Source organism: Schistocerca cancellata, chromosome 1 (genome assembly GCF_023864275.1).
Source record: "Schistocerca cancellata isolate TAMUIC-IGC-003103 chromosome 1, iqSchCanc2.1, whole genome shotgun sequence".
Classification (NCBI taxonomy): domain Eukaryota; kingdom Metazoa; phylum Arthropoda; class Insecta; order Orthoptera; family Acrididae; genus Schistocerca; species Schistocerca cancellata.
This window is the reverse complement of record NC_064626.1, coordinates 1069254715-1069278513: the sequence shown is the minus strand read 5'-3', so window position 1 is coordinate 1069278513 and position 23799 is coordinate 1069254715. Positions and strand designations below refer to the sequence as shown.

At 42.0% G+C, this 23799-nt stretch overlaps 1 protein-coding gene across 1 annotated transcript in view; it reads left to right on the top strand.

Moving 5' to 3' along the window:
- Positions 1-950: 950 nt before the first annotated feature.
- The window catches only part of LOC126127957 (bone morphogenetic protein 1-like), a gene marked incomplete at its 5' end in the record, with an annotated part of 98757 nt that continues 75908 nt past the window's right edge, over positions 951-23799 (top strand). Inside the window, one exon of the mRNA XM_049915149.1 lies at positions 951-1082. Coding sequence (XP_049771106.1) covers positions 951-1082 — 132 coding nt within the window. The remainder of the gene's footprint in view (positions 1083-23799) is intronic.

Below are 23799 nucleotides of genomic sequence, written 5' to 3'. Positions count from 1 at the left end.
CCAATCTCGGAGGCCCACTGTGGACTGTAGTTATCGTATGGCAGCGAAACTTGGTATATATTCTAACGCGTTAAAACCGAATTACCGAGCGAGGTGGCGCGATGGTTAGCACACTGAAGTCGCACTCGGGAGGACGACGGTTCAAACCCGCGTCCGGCCATTCTGACTTAGGTATACCGTGATTTCCCTAAATCGCTTCAGGCAAATGCCAGGATGGTTGCTTTGAAAGGGCACGATCGACTTCATTCTCCATCCTTCCCTAATCTGTTGGGCTGATGATCTCGCTGTTTGGTCGCCACCCACAAATCAACCAACCAACCAATACCGATTTACGCCGGAAAAAAATTAGTTCTAATTTTCGACACCAAGTGCAAACCTGGCGCTGTGAATGCAAAATGTTTCCACATGTAAGGGATTAGAAAGGAGACATGAGCAGAAATGGTCAAACAAGAGCGAAAGGCATAATGTTGATGTTACTATTAACCACTATTTACACACTTTGTTCAATGTGAGCACCGGAGACGTCGACGCGATGCTGTTTGTTCAATATGGGCACCGGAGACGTCGACGAGATGCTGAACAGCGCCAGATTTCCACCTGGTGGCCAAAATTGGAACTAATTTTTTCCCCCACATTAAAGCACTTGAATATCTGCCAAGTTTCCGTGTCGTACGGTAATTACAGTCCACACTGGATGTCCGCGAGTAGCCGCACTTCAACTAGAACCACGCGGCAGCAGCGCGCTAGGGCCGGACGATGCGGCGTGGCCGGCGGGCTTTGCGCAAGCGGCCTAGCTCTGCCGGCCCAGATACGGGTGTCGCGGACGCATTAACGCCCGGCGTGTCATGGGCGCCGATAGCTTAATGGTCCTGGAGGGCCGCAGTGAGCGGCCGGCGATGGCCGCGGGAGGCGTCCGCCTCTGCCGCTGCCTCTGTGTGTGGCTCTGCCTTTGCATCTGCGTCTGGCTGTGGGGCCTGCAGGGCAGCGCCGCGCCCCTGGGGGACCCGGAGCAGGCCGGCTTCTTCGAGGGAGACATCATCCTGCAGCCCTCGCAGGTGGCCAGCGTCCTCCGTGGCCGCCAGGTCAGTCGCAACGCGCTGCTCTCAGCTTCCGGCACTTGCCGCCAGACACCCCACACTGCGGTGGTTCGAGGATGTTACACTGGATAGGGAGTCGCCGACAGATGTAGAAGTATGTATCTTCAGTCGTGTGCCAGGTAAACGTGTTGGGACTCTTGCTGTTTATGTTATTTTCATTTTCGAACCGGAATGTCGTCGATAGCTAGTTCATTAGACAATATCTTATCATTTTCATACATGAGGTTCGCCGACGACATTGTAATTCTGTCAGAGACAGCAAAGGACTTGGAAGAGCAGTTGAAGGGAATGGACAGTGTCTTGAAAGGAGGGTATAAGATGAACATCAACAAAAGCAAAACGAGGATAATGGGATGTCGTCGAATTAAGTCGGGTGATGCTGAGGGAATGAGATTAGGGAATGAGACACTTAAAGTAGTAAAGGAGTTTTGCTATTTGGGGAGCAAAATAACTGATGATGGTCGAAGTAGAGAGGACATAAAATGTAGACTGTCAATGGCAAGGAATGCCTTTCTGAAGAAGAGAAATTTGTTAACATCGAGTATTGATTTAAGAGCCAGAAAGTCGTTTCTGAAAGTATTTGTATGGAGTGTAGCCATGTATGGAAGTGAAACATGGACGGTAAATAGTTTGGACAAGAAGAGAATAGAAGCTTTCGAAATGTGGTGCTACAGAAGAATGCTGAAGATAAGATGGGTAGATCACATAACTAATGAGGAGGTATTGAACAGAATTGGGGAGAAGAGGAGTTTGTGGCACAACTTGACTAGAAGAAGGGATCGGTTGGTAGGACATGTTCTGAGGCATCACGGGATCACCAGTTTAGTACTGTTGGGCAGCGTGGAGGGTAAAAATCGTAGAGGGAGACCAAGAGATGAATACACTAAGCAAATTCAGAAGGACGTAGGCTGCAGTAGGTACTGGGAGATGAAGAAGCTTGCACAGGATAGAGTAGCATGGAGAGCTGCATCAAACCAGTCTCAGGACTGAAGACAACAACAACATGAAATATATTCGCAGTTGCGAATATGGACAACGATCAGCTGTATAATGGAGTGATGACAATGAACATTTGTGCCAGACAGACGGCCGCTGTGGCAGAGAGGTTCTAGGCGTCTTAGTCCGGAACCGCGCTGCTGTTACGGTCGCAGTTTCGCATCCTGGCTCGGGCATCGATGTGTGTGATGTTCTTTGGTTAAGTTAGGTTTAAGTAGGGCACTGATGACCTCAGATGTTAAGTCCCAAAGTGCTCAGAGCGATTTGAACCATTTGATTTGGCCAGACTAGGACTCGAACCCGGATTTCCCTCTTATCGCGAGCTGTCGCTTTACATTAGGCTATCCGAACACAACTCACGGTCAGAACCAAAGTTCCATATGTCGCCAACTATGTGTCTACAACCAGCACTCGTGCATCCGTTCTTTATATTCCCGTACAGGGGAGAAATTTTGATTGATAGTCGCTTGCCCAGTGTCGGCGAATAAATAAGAAATTGCAGTGCCTGTGTTGTTCAGAATTACGATGCAATGTTTCTTCGCCGACAGTCGGTAAGTGACTTTCGATTAAAATTCTTCTCTGTTTGGCAATATACATTGGAATCCAAAATTAAAGCAACAAACCGCTGTTTGCCCGTCCTGTGTCCAATTCACGATATAATCATACAGACTGCCAACAGATGTCCATACGATCGTGTTCTGCACGGATGGTGGCATTTCGGTCAAAACACAGAGCACCTATCAGACCAGTGTTTGCCAGGTAGTCCCAGATCCAAAATCACTGTGTACACAGTCACAGATGGTGCAATATGACACAGAGAACACGTCTACCAGACTCTCTGTAGTGAAGAGCCGTAGGAAGAATGGAAGTAGGACAGTCGCAAACTCATGTGGTTAGATAGCTTAACGTGAATCGTTCTGTTGTGTCTCGGATGTGGCGACAGTTTATAGAGACCGAAACTGTACCCCGAAGACCAGAGCAGGGCCGACCATGGGTGACATCAGAAAGAGAGGACTGTTATTTGGCTGTAAGGACACGGCGGTACCGCCTTAGTATTGCGCAGCAACTAGCATCGGACCTCGCAGCAGCCGGCCGATGTGGCCGAGCGGGTCTAGGCGCTTCAGTCTGGATCCGCACGACCGCTACGGTCGCAAGTTCGAATCCTGCCTCGGGAATGGATGTGTGTGATGTCCTTAGGTTAGTTAAGTTCAAGTAGTTCTAAGTTATAGGGGACTGATGACCTCAGACGTTAAGTCGCATAGTGCTCAGAGCCATTTGAACCATTTAAACCCCACAGCATCCACTGGACGTGTTGCATCGGGGGAAACGGTGTAGAGAAGGCTTCAACAGAGTGCCTTCTTTTGTCGGAGACCTGCTCTACGTGTGCCTCTGACGCGTCTTCACAGAAGGATACCTCTAGGGTGGAGTCGTCAACATGCCACCTGAGCAGTCGAAAAGTGGGCCAATGTTCTTTTCACAGATGAGTCCCGAATTGGTCTGCAGGATGCTTGTCGACGGATTCGCATCTGATTGGAATGTGGAACACGATTTCGAGACCCGAACATTCCGGAAAGAGACAGATATCGAGGAGGTTAGGTGTTGGTGTGCGCAGGGATGCTATTGACCACACGAACACCTCTTCATGAAATTGTATGGGTGAATCAGAACGGTTTAACTGTTGTCAGGTACTGTGACGAGGTCTTGGGACCTCATGTACGGTTGTTGCGAGGTGCTGTGCACCCAGACGTCGTATTGATGGACGACAATACTCGACCTCATTTAGCACGAATGGTTGATGTTTTCTTAGAATCGGATGATACTGCACACAAGCCATTGCTGCTAGCTCTCCCGATTTGAATCGCATAGAGCGTGTCTGGGATGCACTAGTTAGACGGGTTACATCACATGAACATCCACCAACCACTCTCCAAGAATTTCGAGCAGTTCCGCAGGAAGAATGGGCGTTATTGCCTCAACATGATATTGATAACGTTATTCACAGCATTTCCGTCGTTGTCGGGCCGCTATTGCTGCCAGAGGTGGTCACACCCTCTAGTGCGCACATTAACCAGTTGTCTGAATTTTTGTGCATGTCTGTTAAGTTGTAAAAAACGAAGAACATGTTCGTCTACTGTTTTGCATGTTGTAGTTGTTTACGCTCTGAATTCTTTACATTGTTTCTGTTTGCTATCATTTGTTTATACTGTTCTGTAGCAAACTAAATACATCCTAGCAAAATGTCCGGTTGTTGCTTTAATTTTGTGCACCGGTGTACATAATGAATGTACGAATGCAGGTCATAGACATATGGTTGACGACATATGGAACTTTGGTTCTGATTGTGGAGCGTCCTCAGTCACGCATAAATTTTTATTGTCGTCGCCCCATTATAAACTGATGGTTGTCCATATTCTCAACGGCGATTACATTTTACTTACTTCATAACAGCTCTAGTCGCCGCAGCGCCTGTTCCTTCAAATATGCATGCATGTCTGAAGGAACATTGCATCGTAATGTTGAACAACATAGGGACTGCAGTATCGTATATATCATTTCCGAAGGAAAACGTGTTTGAACCTACAGTGTCTTCCACTTCCATTGACATCCATACACCGTCCGTCCAGAAAGTTACGAGACTTATTTTATTCATGGCGGATAAGAGACGTCAGCGCTGTAACTACGGTGGCAGTTTGAACTAATAACTGTGAAAGCATATGTTTAGACCAGTCAGTTGTGAACCGGGATTGTAGTGGTCGAACGACTGTAGTGTTTCAAAGTTAATGTGTCACAAACCGTAATGATGTAACATCTCTGAATCAAGTGTTTAGACACACTCCAGAATATAACTGAGTAGGCTACCGCGGCCAGACTGGTACATAAAAGTTTTCTGAGTATAGTACTGCGTCATAATATAAAGTACAGTAAAAAAACTTTTATGTCAACATATGAGATGCGTAAGTAAATTATTTTTTTCAAACAATATTGCCCCTTTCAAAGTAGTTCCCTTCGGCGGAGTCATTGTTCCCAGTCATCGTTGCAGCACTGAAAGGCTACAACTGGTACGGCCTTTAACATGTCGGTCACATTCTTTTGAATGTTCTCCATATTACGAAAATGATGTACTCTTAAGACATCTTTCAATTTCGGGACAAGAAAAAAGTCACAAAAAGTCAGATTAGATGAATAAGGGGGCTGTGGAACAACAGGAATGCCTTTTGAGGTCAAAAATTCCGTGATGGAAGTGACCGTGGCTTTGCCCTGATGAAGCATACACTTGACTGCAGTGTCTGCTCTCACTAAATTGACCCTTTCCTGAGCCTTTAAAGCATTTCTTCGTATAATACTATGATGGTATTGGCAAATACCGGTTTGATCTCACAAGAGTGTTCGCACGTTTGACGCTGTTGGGTTTTGAAGTTGAAGCTCTCCCCGAGCGAGGTTCATCTTGATCGTGTTCTCGGCCTTCCAAACATGATTGTGCCAGCGAAAAACTTGTGCTCTTGATAAGAAATGTTCATACGCCTGTTTCAACCTTTCAAAGCTCACACTCGCTAATACTCCAAGTTTAACGCAAAACTTGATGGCATAACGTTGCTCTAAATTCCGCTGTTCCATTTTAGAAGCACACAAAGAAAACACAACTTCACGTGGCGGTTGTACGGAGCTGAAACTCTGACTGTACATCTGGAAGGGATGAACGTACCAGTCCCAACAAGTAGAACAACACAGCGTTGCCAGGTCGCGTGCAGTGTTGTCAGTACCATTACTTTTCTCACACACTTCGTACTCCAGAATGATTTGAAGAAGGGAAAACTGTGTGCAGAGTTTGTCCCGGACACCTTCACTCCTGACCAAAAACAACGACACGATAATGCCTGTCGCGAGTTGACTGAAATGCAAAATGTGGACAATTCTCTTGGAAAAAATCTTTACGGTCAGGAGAGTTGGTGTTACCAACACGAACCTACCACGAAACAGCAAAGTGCAGAAACGCAAATCATACGTCAACGCTTTAACAACATTACCGACATTCAAGCCAGTGCGGCGCGCGAATTTAACATCATCCCATGGACTGTCTTTTGTGACAGTTTCACGTGGTTGTATGAACGTTCTGTGCGCTGCACTCAAGTGAGGGGAGACTATGTAGAACACCTCAAATGTTAAATGACCATCTTAACTTTTCTGTGTTTTTATTAATCTGGTCTCAGAACTTTCTGGACTGATGAGGTATGCTATAAAATGCTAGAAAATATTCTGAGCCAAACATCATGAGATACGTCGAGAAGAGCGACCTCTCGCATGCTCAACAGCATATTTTCCGAAAAAATCACTCCTGTGAAAACAAATTCGCGTTTTTCTCACATGATCTCCTGAAAGCTATCGATCAAGGCAGTCAATTGGATGCAATATTTCTGGACTTCCGAAAAACATTTCACTCAGTACCACACTAGCACTTATTAATGAAAATACAATCGTATGGCGTATAGAAGAAAATTTGTGACTGGATTGAAAATTTCGTAGTCTAGAGAACGCATAAAACGGTGAGGTGACAAAAGACATGGGATACCGAATAATATCGTGTCGGAACCTCCTTTTGCCTGGCGTAGTGCAGAAACTCGACGTGTAATGGACTCAAAAAGTAGTTGGAAGTCCCCTGAAGAAATATTGAACCATTCTGCGTCTATACCTGACCATAATTGCAGACGTGTCGTCGATGCAGAAATTTTTCCACTAACTGACCTCTTTATTATGTCTCATAAATGTTCGATGTGATTCATGTCGGGCAATCTGCGTGGTCAAATCATTCGCTCGAATTATCCAGAATGATCTTCATACCAACTGCGAACAATTGTTGTCCGGTGACATACCGCATTGTCATCAATAAAAATTCCAACGTTTTTAGGGAACATGAGGTCCATGAATGGCTGAAAATCGTCTCCAAATAGCCGAGGCGGCCCTTTGTGGCCCGCAGGTTCGAATCCTGACTCGGGCATGGATGTTTGTGATGTCCTTAGGTTAGTTAGGTTTAAGTAGTTCTAAGTTCTAGGGGACTGATGACCTCAGATGTTAAGTCCCATAGTGCTCAGAGCCATTTGAACCATTTTGAAATAGCCGAACATAACCATACCATTTCCAGTCAATGATTGGTTCAGTTGGCCCGGAGGACCCAATCCATTCGATGTGAACACAGCCCAACCATTATGGAGCCACCACCAGGTTGGACAGTGACTTGTTGACATCTTGGGTCCATGGCTTAGTGGGGTCTGCGCCACGTTCTAAACCTACCGTCATCTCTTACCAACTGAAATCGGGACTCATCTGACGAGCCGGCCTCTGTGACCGAGCAGTTCTAGGCACTTCAGTCCGGAACCGCGCTGCTGCTACGGTCGCAGGTTCGAATCCTGCCTCGGGCATGGATGTGTGTGATGTCTTTAGGTTAGTTAGGTTTAAGTAGTTCTAAGTCTGGGGGACTGATGACCTCAGATGTTAAGTCCCGTAGTTCTTAGAGCCATTTGAACCATCTCATCTGACGTGGCCACGGTTTTCCAGTCGCCTAGGGTCAGACCGATATGGTCACGAGCCCAGGAGAGGCGATGCAGACGATGTCGTGCTGTTAGCAAAGGCACTCGCCTCAGCCTACTGCCATAGCTTATTAACCCCAAATTTCGCCGCACTGTCCTAACGCATACGCTCTTGGTACGTCCTACATTGATTTATGCGGTTATTTCATGCGGTGTTCCTTGTCTGTTAGCACTGACAACTCTAGGAAAACGCCGCTGCACCGGGTCGTTAAGTGAAGGCCGTCAGCCTCTGCGTGGTCCGTGGTGAGAGAAAATTTGAAACGTGATATTCTCGGCACATTCGTGACACCGTGGATCTCGGAACAATGGATTCCCTAACGATTTCAGGAATGGAATGTCCCAGGCGTCTAGCTCCAACTACCACTGCGCGTTCAGAGTCTGTTGATTCCGTCATGCGAACATAATCACGTCGGAAAGCTTTTCACATGAATCACCCTGAGCTGCGCCAATGCACTGTCCTTTTATACCTTGTGTACGCGATACTACCACCATCTGTATATGTGCATGTCGCTATCCCGTGAGTTGTCACCTCAGCGTGTTTCTATTTGGTGGAGAGTTGGTGGCAGATGTCGAGGTAACTTCAGGCGCGACCAAGAGAAATCTTTTGGAACCCTTTCTATTCATCTTGTGTACTAATGGTCTAGAAGACGATGTTAATAATAACCTCGGGCATTTTGCAGATCGTATAGATATCTAAAAGGAATGCTAATGAAGTTTTAAGTATCACTTCGAGAAAGTAAAATTACTTCAGCAATTACGTAATTTTTTCGGGTTGATAATTAAAACTGTTTGATTGCACCTCACCCGGACTCCGCTTTATCAGTGGGCTGTGATGTTTTGTTTTCTCTTACCGTAGTGTGGAGCTGCGGTACCGTGACGCTGTCATTTCAGTGTATCAGGACTGCAGAAATGTACCTGCAAATAAACAAAAAATCAGCTAAGCTTATTTATTTTTTTGAGGTTCTAATTAAAGCATTACGACCACCGTTCGTGTGATGAAGTTATAGAAGAAAAAAATCCAGACAAATACGCAGCCACATCTTCATAAGATTTCAAAGTGGTGTAAAAATTTACAATTTGTCTTAAATTTTCAGAAAAATGCAATAGTACATTTGACAAAACAAAACAAAAAATTGGTCAAGAGCGGGTAGGACTAGCGCACTGGTGTTAGGGTGCAAACTTAATATTATAGATAGTCAACCCACTCTGGAAATCGAGAATATCAATGATATTTGCCTGTTATCGTTATCGATACTGGCATCATATACGTTCATGGAATTCGAAGACCGTATCAAAATCTCTACAGCAGTTCCTTAGATTGGCCCAGACGTACAAAAAGAAGTGAGCAGCAGACTTCAGTTCATTTATCTAGAGAGAGAAGATTCTGACAAAACATTTTTATTTACTTACTAAAACATGACTGCAACTTATATTTTATGTTTGCATGCAGTAATATTCGTCTGCTGCAATTAATGCAATGTATATTCAAATAACAAAAAGATATTTTCCATGTGATACAATTATAATTTAACAAGTTTCAGATTTTTTACTTTACTTCTCTGTGAATCCTTACTTTTTGCTAAATATCATGATTCTAGATCAACGGAAAGTACCCTACCGGTTCTGATAAGCAAGTTTGCGAGTTTCAGAATCTGGGACGTAAATGGACGAATCTTTTCAGAGCATTAACTTAGAAGCTTAATTTTTTTAACGGCCAAGGCCCATAGACCTTAGCACGTGACATAAATTTTAACTTGATGCTCCAGCCTGTTTCAGAGAGAAAGGATCTTCATAGAGGGATAAACTAACAGACAGACGGATAAAAAAATAAAAATAAAATATTTTTTCTTGTTATATAATTACATATTTAAAAATGTCGTATTTTTTCCTTTACTTGTAGTGTGAAAAGATGATTCTTGCCAAATTTCATGATTCTAGATCAACAGAAAGAAGCCTACAAGTTTTGATGAGTGAGTTCTCGAGCATCAAAATATGTGACATAAATAGCCGTATCTTTTGACTGAATTGACTTGGAAGCTTAAAATTTTGACACCGTCAAGGAACCATATAACTTAATATCTGACTAAATTTGAGCTTAAAGCGTCTACCCGTGGCTGAGAAGACGGGTTCTTAAAAGTCAAGACAGACAGACAGAGAAACAGACAATAAAGCGATCCTATAAGGGTTCCAAAAAATGGCTCTGAGCACTATGGGACTCAACTGCTGAGGTCATTAGTCCCCTAGAACTTAGAACTAGTTAAACCTAACTAACCTAAGGACATCACAAACGTCCATGCCCGAGGCGGGATTCGAACCTGCGACCGTAGCGGCCTTGCGGTTCCAGACTGCAGCGCCTTTAACCGCACGGCCACTTCGGCCGGCTATAAGGGTTCCATTTTTATTTATTTATTTATTTTTTTCAGATTGGGACACAAAAACATAAAAACGTACGAACAGTATCCTGTAATTACAATATAAAAGAGGAACGAGTGGCATCAGTCAACTTACACAAATAACCTGTGTGTAACAATATATGGGGATGAGAAACGAAGGGAAGGAAAATTACGGCTTAACATCCCGTCGATAACGAGCTCATTAGAGACGGAGCACAAACTCGGGTCTTTTCAAGAAAGGAGAAAGAAATCGACCGTTCCCTTTCGAAGAATCTATCCCTGCATTTGCCTGGAGCGATGTAGAAAAATCACGGGAAACCTAACTCTGGATGGACGGAGGTGGTTTTGAACCGTCTTCCTCCCGATTGCGAGTCCAGTGTGCAAACCGCTGCGCCTCCTCGCTCAGTCATATGAAACAGTTTGTCCACATACGCTCAGTCGTAGGTCATGCCGGACGTGGATCCACTGGTAGGACGACAAGAAAATGCTAGAAGTATAAAAAGAAGATTACTTACGAAAGACTCGTGCGACGCGTCATTGAATATTGTTCAAGTGCGTGTGATCCGTACCAAATAGGAGTAACAGTGGGTACTGCAGATTATACAAAGGAGCGCAGCACGATTTGTGAACGACCTGTTTGAATCTCGGGAGAGCGTCACAGGAAACCTCGACTGCCAGACATTTGAAGAATGATGCCAACTATCCCACGAAAGCCCACTTTAAGAAATGTCAAAAATCAGTTTTGATTAATCCAGGAATGTAGTACAACCCTGTATATGTGGGTCCTGTGTGGAACCGCGAAATCAAGATTAAAATAATTACGGCGCATGAAAAGGGAATTCAGCCAGTCATTCTTTCCGCGCTCCACACCTGAATGGAACGAGAAGATACCCAGATATGTAGTGCAATGGGAAGTACCTACTGCCATGCACTTCACAGTGGCTTGCAGAGTGTAAGTTTAGATGTAAGTGAGTGGCAGAGGGTGTTTCTAGTACAAATATCATTTACTCCACTTCCTGTTTCATTAGCATATAGTTCCGATGTTCTTGTTGCATTTTAAGGAAATTCGCCATAAATTAACAGCGTGTCAACAAATTTTTCGTTAGTAAACGGCATTGTACTGCTGAGAATGATTAATGCATTTCTAACGAATCGATAGCTTGACGTTTAAACAGCAACATACTGTACTTGAATAAGCAGCATTTCTTATAACAAACTGATGCACTTCATTTAACTCCTTCGGAGGACAGCACACCATTGACAATGTGTCTCTTGCCTCAATGACACACGTTTCCGTCGAGACTAGCGTAAGCATCACGTACCTATTGCCTCGATAGCGCAAGTTACTTTGCAGATTTGCGCAAACTTCCAGGCTCTGTGACGAGCGCTAGTTCGCTTCTTGTAGTGACTGATATTTCGTTTACCCTGTATCCATTTTCTTATCTTTGACTGCTTGTATTTTCTCTATAAACATGAATATTAAATGCCAAGGAGTGAATATAGCGAGAAAGTCGTACCCCGAGATGCAGGTTCAGCCACATAGCTGGAAAAAATTTTCTTCTTCGCGCACAAAGTCACTTTCCCTTTACGAAGTGTTACAGTTGTACATTAAGTGTGACTGTTCATGTAGGTTTCTATGATGAGCGTTTGTAGCGTTCAGTACTGTTCATGTGGGTTGCTATGATAAGCGTGTGTAGAGTTCAATAATGCGCTTATATTGTTGACAACTGCGAGGAGGAAGAGGCACACGGCGAAAACAGGTACACCCGTACAGCCAACTCTTCTCGAATAGCACCAAAGTGGCCGATGAATTTAATATCTTCATTCATTGGATATATCAACATTGTGAGTGTCACATGCTCTCAGTCATGGGAGATTTTGAATTTAGCGCAGGACTTTGGGGCAAAGTTTTGAGATCAGGAACTTGACACCACCACCTTTCCTTCCTTTGGTGATTAATACTGGCGATCACACTTTCTTCCACCATAAGGGTTACAATCACATACCTCTGCATCTACAGAAGCGAATATTACTACGATGAAAGTCTTCGAATATAAGAACTTCGTCATAGCTCGTTGCCTACCTGAAATCCGTTTACCCTTTCCCTCAAGCTTTTCAGTATCCGAACAAATTCTAACTTACGAATAACACTTTTGCTCTTTTGCAAAACAAAATTTGTCTTTTGACTCTTTACGCCTTACAGATATCTGATCGATGTTGCGTCTGTGAATTTTATATATCACACGTTATATTTGCTTCCATTATTTCTGGTATCTGATTATCGTTTCATACTTAGGGCAGAGGCAATGTCGACATGTTTAAGTCGCACACGCGTGACCGAGGTGTAACTTGCCTCACGAGGCAGCAGGGTGACCCAAGGTCACTGATGCTGGCTAATAAACGGGGCTTCAAGCGCATCGCTCCTCCTAGCAGTGAGGAGGAACTATTCCCTCTGATACTTTTTTTTTCGTGTTCCAGCCATGTTGACGAATCCATTTTAAGCCCAATGTTTTTGCGACGTACCTGGTCGTCTTCTTCAGGTGTTCTATGCAGTGATCTTACCTGGTCTCGCTGCGTGGGATCCAACAAGTGATTGGCTGCAAATCTCAAAACAATCCCACCTCAGAAGTTATAAATCACAATAGTTATTTTCTGTTTCTGTAACTCTCTGGGTGGAACGTTTTCTCATACTTTTTTTCAAGCTAACTTTGCTGACCTTGTTTTTCTTGTTCAGTTCGATTCACCTGCGCTGAGAGGAAATTAAGCAATCTCATTTTGGTGTGCAACTTATCAAACTCACTTAGAAAGAAAATGCAGACTAACAAATGAGACTTAGCACTGGTAGAACGGAGAAAAGAGAGAAGGCCATAGAGAGCACAAGCAGACGATTTTGTGCCCTGTGTCTGAGGGTGAAAGTGAACGATTTTTAACGTAGTTTTGTGGACGACTGATTACGCCGCGTTTTTCAAAGGAAATGTTCAGACCATAAAATGTCAAATGTTGAATTAGTATAAAAGACCTTCGCGATCGATCTGGGGCAACAAGAAACGCGATTCATCCTTTGATCAACGGTGAAATTTCGATGATCCCGTGTCGACTGCAATCGTGATTGATGATGCCATTGGGTCATCATATCTGCCATATCTCCAGAGTTGTCATGGTGCCTTCGATGACTGCCTTAGGTCTCATGGAAGCGCAGGTGAATGTACCCCGTAGCATAATACTTCCCCTGTTGTCCTGTGTCCGTGACGCAGTGAATGTTTCGAGCTGTCATTCGTCTGGATGCGAGCGTGTCCGGACATGGGCTATCAACCAGGTGCTACAAGAATCTTGATCCGTCTTACTAGGCGACACATTTCCATCGATTCACTGTCCGATATCGATGATTCTGTGTCCTCTGCAGTTGTAATTGGGTGATCATAAATGCCACGGGCGGGGCCCATCCTGCTTGACAAAATAGGCAAGCTTCTGATCTCATTCCGTGATGAGGCGTGGCCCTAACGTTTTAACAAAAACAGTGTGTAAGAGAGAAGTAGCGTCGGTGGATTATCGATACAACGTTTGCCTAACTATCCGTTGCACGGCGGGTTTCATAAAATGTCCTACCCATCTTGCAGAAATGCCAGGTTCCATCAGTACTACAGTTTATGAGGGTATCCCCTTTCACTTTCCTAGCACTACTGCCTTTGGTTCGCTTACCTCGCGCCTTCAAAGCTGTCTCGTAAATCTCGTCCCATTTGGCTTCTTCTCTATATAGGATCCGACGTGCGAACAACAAACGGTGCTAAACTGAAGTGGCAGTGTGGAAAAAAGCCCTGTGCTACAAAATGAAATTACCGAAACATAGGATGCCACTTGGTTTTTATTCATTAACGTTCAGCGGTAATCAAGAAACGCAAGTAAGAGGCTGATAATGTTCATTCATTATAACAAATACTGCGACAGCTAACTATATTCAGAGCACCGCTACCAGGCATAATCTAATGATTCACTGTATATATATATATTTTTTTGTCATCAGTCTACTGACTGGTTTGATGCGGCCCGCCACGAATTCCTTTCCTGTGCTAACCTCTTCATCTCAGAGTAGCACTTGCAACCTACGTCCTCAATTATTTGCTTGACGTATTCCAATCTCTGTCTTCCTCTACAGTTTTTGCCCTCTACAGCTCCCTCTAGTACCATGGAAGTCATTCCCTCATGTCTTAGCAGATGTCCTATCATCCTGTCCCATCTCCTTATCAGTGTTTTCCACATATTCCTTTCCTCTCCGATTCTGCGTAGAACCTCCTCATTCCTTACCTTATCAGTCCACCTAATTTTCAACATTCGTCTATAGCACCACATCTCAAATGCTTCGATTCTCTTCTGTTCCGGTTTTCCCACAGTCCATGTTTCACTACCATACAATGCTGTACTCCAGACGTACATCCACAGAAATTTCTTCCTCAAATTAAGGCCGGTATTTGATATTAGTAGACTTCTCTTGGCCAGAAATGCCTTTTTTGCCATAGCGAGTCTGCTTTTGATGTCCTCCTTGCTCCGTCCGTCATTGGTTATTTTACTGCCTAGGTAGCAGAATTCGTTAACTTCATTGACTTCGTGAACATCAATCCTGATGTTAAGTTTCTCGCTGTTCTCATTTTTACTACTTCTTATTACCTTCGTCTTTTCCGATTTACTCTCAAACCATACTGTGTACTCATTAGACTGTTCATTCCGTTCAGCAGATCATTTAATTCTTCTTCACTTTCACTCAGGATAGCAATGTCATCAGCGAATCGTATCATTGATATCCTTTCACCTTGTATTTTAATTCCAATCCTGAACCTTTCTTTTATTTCCATCATTGCTTCCTCGATGTACAGATTGAAGAGTAGGGGCGAAAGGCTACAGCCTTGTCTTACACCCTTCTTAATACGAGCACTTCGTTCTTGATCGTCCACTCTTATTATTCCCTCTTGGTTGTTGTACATATTGTATATGACCCGTCTCTCCCTATAGCTTACCCCTACTTTTCTCAGAATCTCGAACAGCTTGCACCATTTTATATTGTCGAACGCTTTTTCCTGGTCGACAAATCCTATGAAAGTGTCTTGATTTTTCTTTAGCCTTGCTTCCATTATTAGCCGTAACGTCAGAATTGCCTCTCTCGTCCCTTTACTTTTCCTAAACCCAGTATTACAACATGTTTACAGCTTAACGCAGCCATTCACCAACGCACTGTTCAACACAGCAAACGATTTCCGGTATCTCGTTACAATATATCGTCCAAAGCGCTTGTTGCATCATTCGCACGTTATATAACACTTGTTGTTCTTTGCTGCACACATACATTTTCAGAGACGCTGTTAACTGCAACGAATAATTATCGGCATCGTATACCACTTGTCCGTCCCTCGCTCGTACCCGGTAGAAGACTCACAGTGAGTTACAGTAACACTTTGGAGCATGCTTATTCAGGTGTACATTTCTGACTGGCCTTCTCTTCCACCAATAACGACTAAGATAAAGTGTTCTTCTCATTTACGTGTTTACTTTAGTTAATGACTTTATGAAATTATTATTGACTTTCTATCATTGCAACTGCTGTTGGCGGTATGGTTAGAGGAACATTGTAGTGTTCAATTAATAAATATTAACTAACAACATTGTGCTGCTTCGCGCCACGTTCAGTATGTGTGGCTGTCTATACGGTACTCCAGCATGAGACATCCACAGCTACGAGCTGCGTTCCCACGCTCTGAAACCATCTGCCGAAAAACTAAGTGCACGGTGCTCCCTCCCTACCTTGCTGCTACTGACTGCCCTTGTCTGATTGGTAGCGAGTAGAAGTAAACTAAAACTGTAATGTTGGCGAAAAATGTGGCAGAAATGCCACACATCCCCCAACCAAAATTATTTTTTTAAAGATGTCATGGATTTTTAGAAAAAATAATAATTTAAATAAAGTTACTTTCAACTCTACTACAGCGTTATTTGCACAGCCACATTTTAGAACCTTAGTATTTTATTCTCATTATTTAAGGTGCTTCTCCCTATTGTCGAAATTACAAATAGATAAATATTTAATTAGAAAGAGTATTGGTTCCTTGGTTTGAAATACAGATTTAATTTACAGTTTGTATACATTTGAGATAATAAAAATCTTATTTATTTTACGACTCACGACCCCTTACAGCATATTTACTGATTACATCTCTTGTCGCTGTTCCCAGAGTCTTCTGTTGATTTACATGTGGTTTGTGTCATGTACAATTTGGTTACATGCAACATACATCAAACAATACAAATATTTGATACATATAATAGATATATTTTACGTAATACTGTTCTTGAAACAATTATACAATTGCATATTTTATAAAAGAGAAAGATATCATACTAATGTATGTATATATTTCGTATTTAATGATATTAATTTCATTCATGACATTTTCCGTGAACCAGCTGTTTTGTTTACCATAATTATAATCCCAAAAAGAATCCAAACAAACTTAAGGAAACATGTGTATTTATTAACATGGAAAAGAGTGTGAGGAAAGTTTTTGCCAGAAAACTAAAGATTCAAATCAACATCTTAGGGCTCGACGCACGTCATACATCAATGCGTCATCTACTTTCCACTATGCCGTTCCTACAGGCGATCTTGCCATGCCAGCTGATGCACAGTCAGTTCAATGGCCTAAGCCACATTAAGCTCTTCTCAGAGCTGCTGTTAGCTACTAGGCTGGGTTTCACAGTCCGAGATAAGATAAACAAAAAGTGTGATCCATGTCACATTATAAAAACATGGCATTAAAAAAATGAACTTAACGCATGTCTTTCCATTATTTACATTTCTTATTGACCTTTTTTGCAGTATTGACTCGTGAGTCAGTCAGCCTCCTAGCGTAATAGTAAAACGAGTAACGCTCTACTTACAAAAGTGCTAGAGGTCTACGTTATTGTAGACACCTCTTGACAACTTTGTTACAAATGTCGCTAATTCCATCACATTAGGATGAGCTATACCAACAATTTTTGTATGGCCCTGACATATTTCATAAAATTTCTTTATTTCATTATTTACTTTTCAAGACTTAGTCCTTGTTTTGAACAACAAATCATCTCTTTCTCTGGCCTTCTTTCATTTGTTGTACTTTCCTCTTTTCCACTTCTTCTTTTAACCTATTTAGTGCCAACTCTCTGATCTCATCCAGTGACATTTGTCTCCTTGGTGGAAATTTAATGACTTATACACAACATCCAAAGCTACTAACACATACTTATATTCCCCCATAGTTGTCAGAAGACATCCATAGAATTCCGCAGCAACTGTTTCTAACACTAAACTCTGAACAACGCTATCCATAAGCCCTTTCATCTGTTGATTTGAATCTTTACTTTTCTGGCACAAATCACATTTCTCCAATACTTTCCTCGCCCTCTTTTCCATGGTTTCTTAAGTTTGTTTGCATATTTTTTATGATTATAATGACCATACCCAAGGCGAGTGACTTACATAAAATTCTAAGTGATATTGTTCAATCATTTGATTCTGAGTTGATGAACAACACCCTGTCCTTAATTATGTAATCCCCCATTTAGCCTTAACAATTCTTAGAACAATGTCATTATTCTGCTCTCTCCTCTCACATTTTTAAAACACTTTTGCACATAGCTTTCAGACGTAATATTTTTTTAACACCAATACATTGACATCTTTTTCTCCATTATCTTTAAAATCAACATCATCCATACCAGTTGGTTAACAGGATACAGCGTCTGCCACAACATTTTCCTTTCCAGGTCGGGATCTAATTTCAACATTATACTCTCGTGTCAATACAGCCCACATTGTAAGTCGATCATGAGTCAACCTACAGTTTGTAAAAATGACAAAGTTTTATGATGTGTGTAAAATGTAACCTTCCTGTCCACCAAATAATATCTAAATTTATCAAATGTCCACGTAATGCCCAAATCCTTTTTTCTGTTACAGAACATTGCTTTCCCATTTATTCAGCATTCTACTCATGAAACTAATTGCCTTTCATTCATATCCATCTGAGGTGTTTATGACTTGAAATGTTCTGGCTGCACTTTCATATCAGCGCATCATCCACATAACGTGTCACCTTTGATAGTAATTCCTCTCCTAGTACACCATCTAACATTTGGATAAATGCTGATACAAAAATATTTAGCCCAAAGGGTACCAGATTAACATGAGAACACCGACCCATGTAAAAAAAATTGCATTTTTCAGCCAGTGATATCCACCAGGAACTGACCGTCAAATCAATACTTGTCAAAATCTGAATATTAAACTTATGAAGCAGCATCTTTAATATTTCTAGATTTCGGTCTATCAATTTGTGGAATAAAATAACTTTGTTTATTGCTCTCGCATCCATGGTTATTCTTACAAATCCATTTTTCTTTAAAACGTGTACCAATGGACTATAGCACTGAGTTAGTGATATTTCAGCGGCATTACAATCCAACACACATTTAATTTCTTTGTTTACCGCTTTCCGTTTTGCTATAGGGATAACATATGGTCTCAGTTTAAATTGACTATGCTATTTTACTTTTTATCAGAAGACATGGTCCCTCCTTAGACCAGGTCCATCTGAAAATGTTTTTACGTGTTTCCTCATCAAGCTTCTCAGTGACTCTGTTCCATCAAATTGTATACTTTCCAGTTGCCCTGCTTTTTCAGTAATTATGACATCAATATCTTCTCGAGATGCCATTAAATTTGACATCAACCTACGAATGTAATATCCACTATTCTCATCTCACTATTTGGTAACAGTTCTTCCTGATCAAACATTGTACAACTAATTGCCTCCTCAATTGCTCTATTTGAGCCAATTACATCTTTTATTAGTCCATTTCCAATTTCCTCAGAGTAATCATTAAATTTATACTTTAGTGCTTTAACACGAATCTCACTTTGTTTATCGCTCAGGATCACACATCCCCTAAATAATAATTCATCTTCCTCTCTATGTGCATTTACCTAACAGTTTCTCTTGCCAAATCCACCACAGCGCAAGTCCCCAGTAGGCAATTCATCCACAAAATTAATTCTACACACAATTCAAGAACGATCATTACATTTACATTAAACCTCCTATCTTTAATTTCAATTAGCAACGTCACTTGGTTCTTTATTGATTTACTTTTAGTACCAGTGACTCCAATAATTCTTACCCCTTGTACTTGAAATTCTAGAATATCACTCCCCTTCTTTAACATCAAATATAGCTCCTCATTGATCGCTCAAATGTCAGTCCCTGAATCAAGAATAGCTAATACTTCTGTACCATATAATTGTACCTTTAATGTGAGCTGATAGTTTTCATTGACCTCCTCCTCCTCTTCAGATGTCAAATCGTCCTTAATGTCACCCCTCTCCTCGATTCCCAAATAATTAACGTTGGCCACCACTTGTTCAAAATCAGTTCTCTGCTGGTCCTCATGAGAACTCCTAATTAATTTTCCTTCCTTGACATGGTGACATGACCTTTTACGTCCTAACACCTGAATTTTCTGGCCTTGTGCTTTTTATGTCCTCTCCTGCCTGTCTTTGATACTGTCCATTAGTATTGCGGAAACTTCCACGGTTCCATGCACCTTCACCTCCAGCAGATGGTCCCCTGTGATCTTCCCTACTATTGTCTCTTTGTCTATTATCTTGCCTATTTCTTCTTCACCCATTAACTCTCCATCCTCACCTGTGTTGACTTAAGCCAGACAAGGAATCCAGCAGTTCAAGAACATGCAATATATCGTCAGCACCATCTTTTAGAATTCCTAATAACTTTTCTTTCACACTTACTGGTAATTTGACCAATACAACGGAAATTAAATCCCTTTCCTTCAGAGAATCATCTAAATATACGTTTCTCTCCCAGTAATTTTGGAAGAACTCTTTATAGCATTGACACTCACTGCCAACAAAATTCCTTCCCATAAAAATATCACTGCATACATTATAATGCGGAGTGTTTGACCAACCTTGTTTAAGAAAAGCACTTCTAAATTCTTCATATGTACTACAAGAAATACCCATTCTGATTCTGCGTGACAGTGCTTCGCCTTCCAACCTACTAATGACACATCCAGTTTTCTTTCTATCATCCCATGCTTTAGGTAATGCATTTGTTTCACAAATGCAACAGGATGAATTAAAGTCCGCAGCTCGTGGTCGTGCGGTAGCGTTCTCGCTTCCCACGCCCGGGTTCCCGGGTTCGATTCCCGGCGGGGTCAGGGATTTTCTCTGCCTCGTGATGACTGGGTGTTGTGTGATGTCCTTAGGTTAGTTAGGTTTAAGTAGTTCTAAGTTCTAGGGGACTGATGACCATAGCTGTTAAGTCCCATAGTGCTCAGAGCCATTTGAACCATTTGATGAATTAAACCCCTTGTTGAAAACTGATAGAATGTGCATATCTGCAAAAAAACTGTCATCAGCTGCATCGCATTTTCCTATTCCAATCAGATTCCTTTTCTGCAAATATCAAGCCTATAACCGTTCTCTAATACTATTTTCAACTTGAGCACCGTATTGATTTAATTCCTGCTTATTAACATCAATATTTTTAGTTAAAGATTATTCAATTTCTTTTATCTTTTCATCAATTTCATCTGCTCTGTGATTACACTGAGATTTGGCATTACTTACTTAATGGCTGTTGTCACCTACTTTTTTATTTATTTGCGTAATGCCAGCATTGAAGTACGTTAGGCTGTTATGTCAATACTAAGCATTATTACCTGTCTTTTTCGTTAAATGATTAACACTAGACGTTAGCTCACTAATTTGATCACGTTATTTGATTTTATTTTCATTGCACTAATCGTTTCTGACGATTCCCCTCTTGTTTCCTCCAATGAGTTGTTCATCTGATCAATCCTGATTTGTCATTTGATTTTCTGTGCTAAACATTCCCCTCATACCTTTCGTTTGAGCTTTAAATTTAGACAATTTGAAACTAACTTCCTTTTTTAATTCTTCACAAGATTTGGTCAGCAGATTAACTCGCTCATCAATTTTTTTTCTGATAGATCATTTCTAGTTTGTCTTAACTCACTAGTTTGTCTAATTTCCTTGATAAAATTATCATTAATTTGTTTTGATTCATTATTAGTTTGGTCAATTTTCCTACCCAAAATTTTATTAGACTCATGAATATTATTAATTCTTCTAATCAACCTCATATTATTCCTATGATTTGCTTCAGATGTCTGTCTTGTGTATGCATAATATTCCAAAGACTATGTTCTTCTGGTGTTCCAGCGCTAACCTCATCATCAGTTCTTGATTATTTGATAATTCTGTTGTGTCAACCTGATTTCCACTATCATCAATTTCTTGTTCCTAATTTACTCCAACAGTGTCATGATATACTATATCATGATATGTACACGATGTTAGTAAATTACTATCATCATTATTGAGTAACTCATTAACATTGTTTCCAGCACTACAAACATCTGCCTGGCCAGTGATCTCATTACCCACATTAACTAATTCATTATTATTCTCTCCATTACTATCAAAATTCAATTGAGTGATGACTTCGTTATCCACATTTTCATTAGAAGAAGCCATTTAACTCTATTACTGATTCACAAAGTAAGCAAATTTAAAATTACAAAACTCCTAAGTTAATATTACTTAGAATTAAAGGGTCCCTATCTCTAATAACGTTGTAAGTACAACTTACATTAACAACAGCAATGTCAAGCGTCACCGTCTCACCATCACGTAGTTGAGCCTGCGGTGTTCGAAAACTGCGTTCCTGGCGAGATCTCTGCAAGAAGCCGGTGAGTGCTGCCGCTGATGTTCGGACATGCTGCCACGGCCGCCCTCTACATTCCAACGTAAGTCGAGGTGACAATGATGCCGCTGTCGATCTGCGTTGTCAGCCGCCTGTATCACGCTTCCGTCGTTGCCGCACTCCAAAATGCGCTCGCCATCCGATGTCCACATCTTCACTCTTCCAGTTCCGTTTGCGTTGCCAATTGTTCTATTATAACAGTTCTAACGCGCCATATTTCTAAGTATCAACTTCAGTTCATTTACCTTCAAAACTTAATGATGTTAAAAATAACTTGTTCAGTCATCACTTTTCGTACAACCACAGTTCAAAAAATGTTTCCTGCTATTATTCAAAATCAGTTTTTTAATGCACTGATTTAAAATTTCCCCTCTTTAATCACTGTCTGGCGAATGTCCACTGACCATTAACACTTCCTCCCACACCGATCAAGGACAGTCCGCTGACCGATTCCCCGGTTAGGGAATCCAAGTGAAACGTAAACAAAAGATAGTGTGAGAGAGAATTGGTGACGTTGGATGATCGATATTATAATTGTTGGGTCTGGCCCAAACGTCTCGTATAGGGTTGCTGCGTTCACGGAATGCTATACAACAATTCAAGTTAATAACATTAGTAGTTTTATTTCTATAAAGCACAGTATTGAACAGAATTGGGGAGAAGAGAAATTTGTGGCACAACTTGACTAGAAAAAGGGATCGGTTGGTAGGACACGTTCTGAGGCATCAAGGGGTCACCAATTTAGTATTAGAGGGCAGCGTGGAGGGTAAAAATAGTAGACGGAGACCAGGAGATGAATATACTAAGCAGATTCAGAAGGATGTAGGTTGCAGCAGTTACTGGGAGATGAAGCTTGCACAGGATAGAATAGCATTGAGAGCTGCATCAAACCACTCTCTGGACTGAAGATCACAAGAACAACAAAGCAGATTGACAATACTTGACTTTAATGTACAAAGGTGTCGCAAGCGATAGGCGACATGCAACATAAATCCGAGTTCTTGCTATACACAATGGATATCTGATATCGCAGCACTCTCTGCTAGACCGTGCCAATACTCTGCGAATCTTGTTCACTAATGTCCGGCCGAGGCTGGCAGGAGCGGCGCTTATATTCACTTCTTGCAGGTGTCGCTCCTGTCGTGGCGCGGACCTAATCAGCGCCCCATTGGCCGACGTCGTTTCATCACCTTCTCTGTTGTTACGTTCTTCGTCTTCATTCCGGCGCTTATGGTTAGGCCGGAACAATATGTTCGCCTATACATCCGTTACCCGGTGGGTTTCATACACTACTGGCCATTAAAATTGCTACACCAAGAAGAAATGCAGATGATAAACGGGTATTCACTGGACAAATATATTATACTAGAACTGACATGTGATTACATTTTCACGCAATTTGGGTGTATAGATTCTGAGACATCAGTACCCAGAACAACCATCTCTGGCCGTAATAACGGCCATGATACGCCTGGGCATTGAGTCAAACAGAGATTGGATGGCGTGTACAGGTACAGCTGCCCATGTAGCTTCAACACGATACCACAGTTCATCAAGAGTAGTGACTGGCGTATTGTGACGAGCCAGTTGCTCGGCCACCATTGACCAGACGTTTTCAATTGGTGAGAGATCTGGAGAATGAGAAATGACGTTTTGCCATTCGTGCACCCAGGTTCGTCGTTGAGTACACCATCGCAGGCGCCCCTGTCTGTGATGCAGCGTCAAGGGTAACCGCACCCATGCTCTCCGAATTGATAGTCCATGCTGATGCAAACGTCGTCGAACTGTTCGTGCAGATGATTGTCGTCTTGCAAACGTCCCCATCTGTTTACTCAGGGATTGAGACGTGGCTGCACGATCCGTTACAGCCATGCGGATAAGATGCCTGTCATCTCGA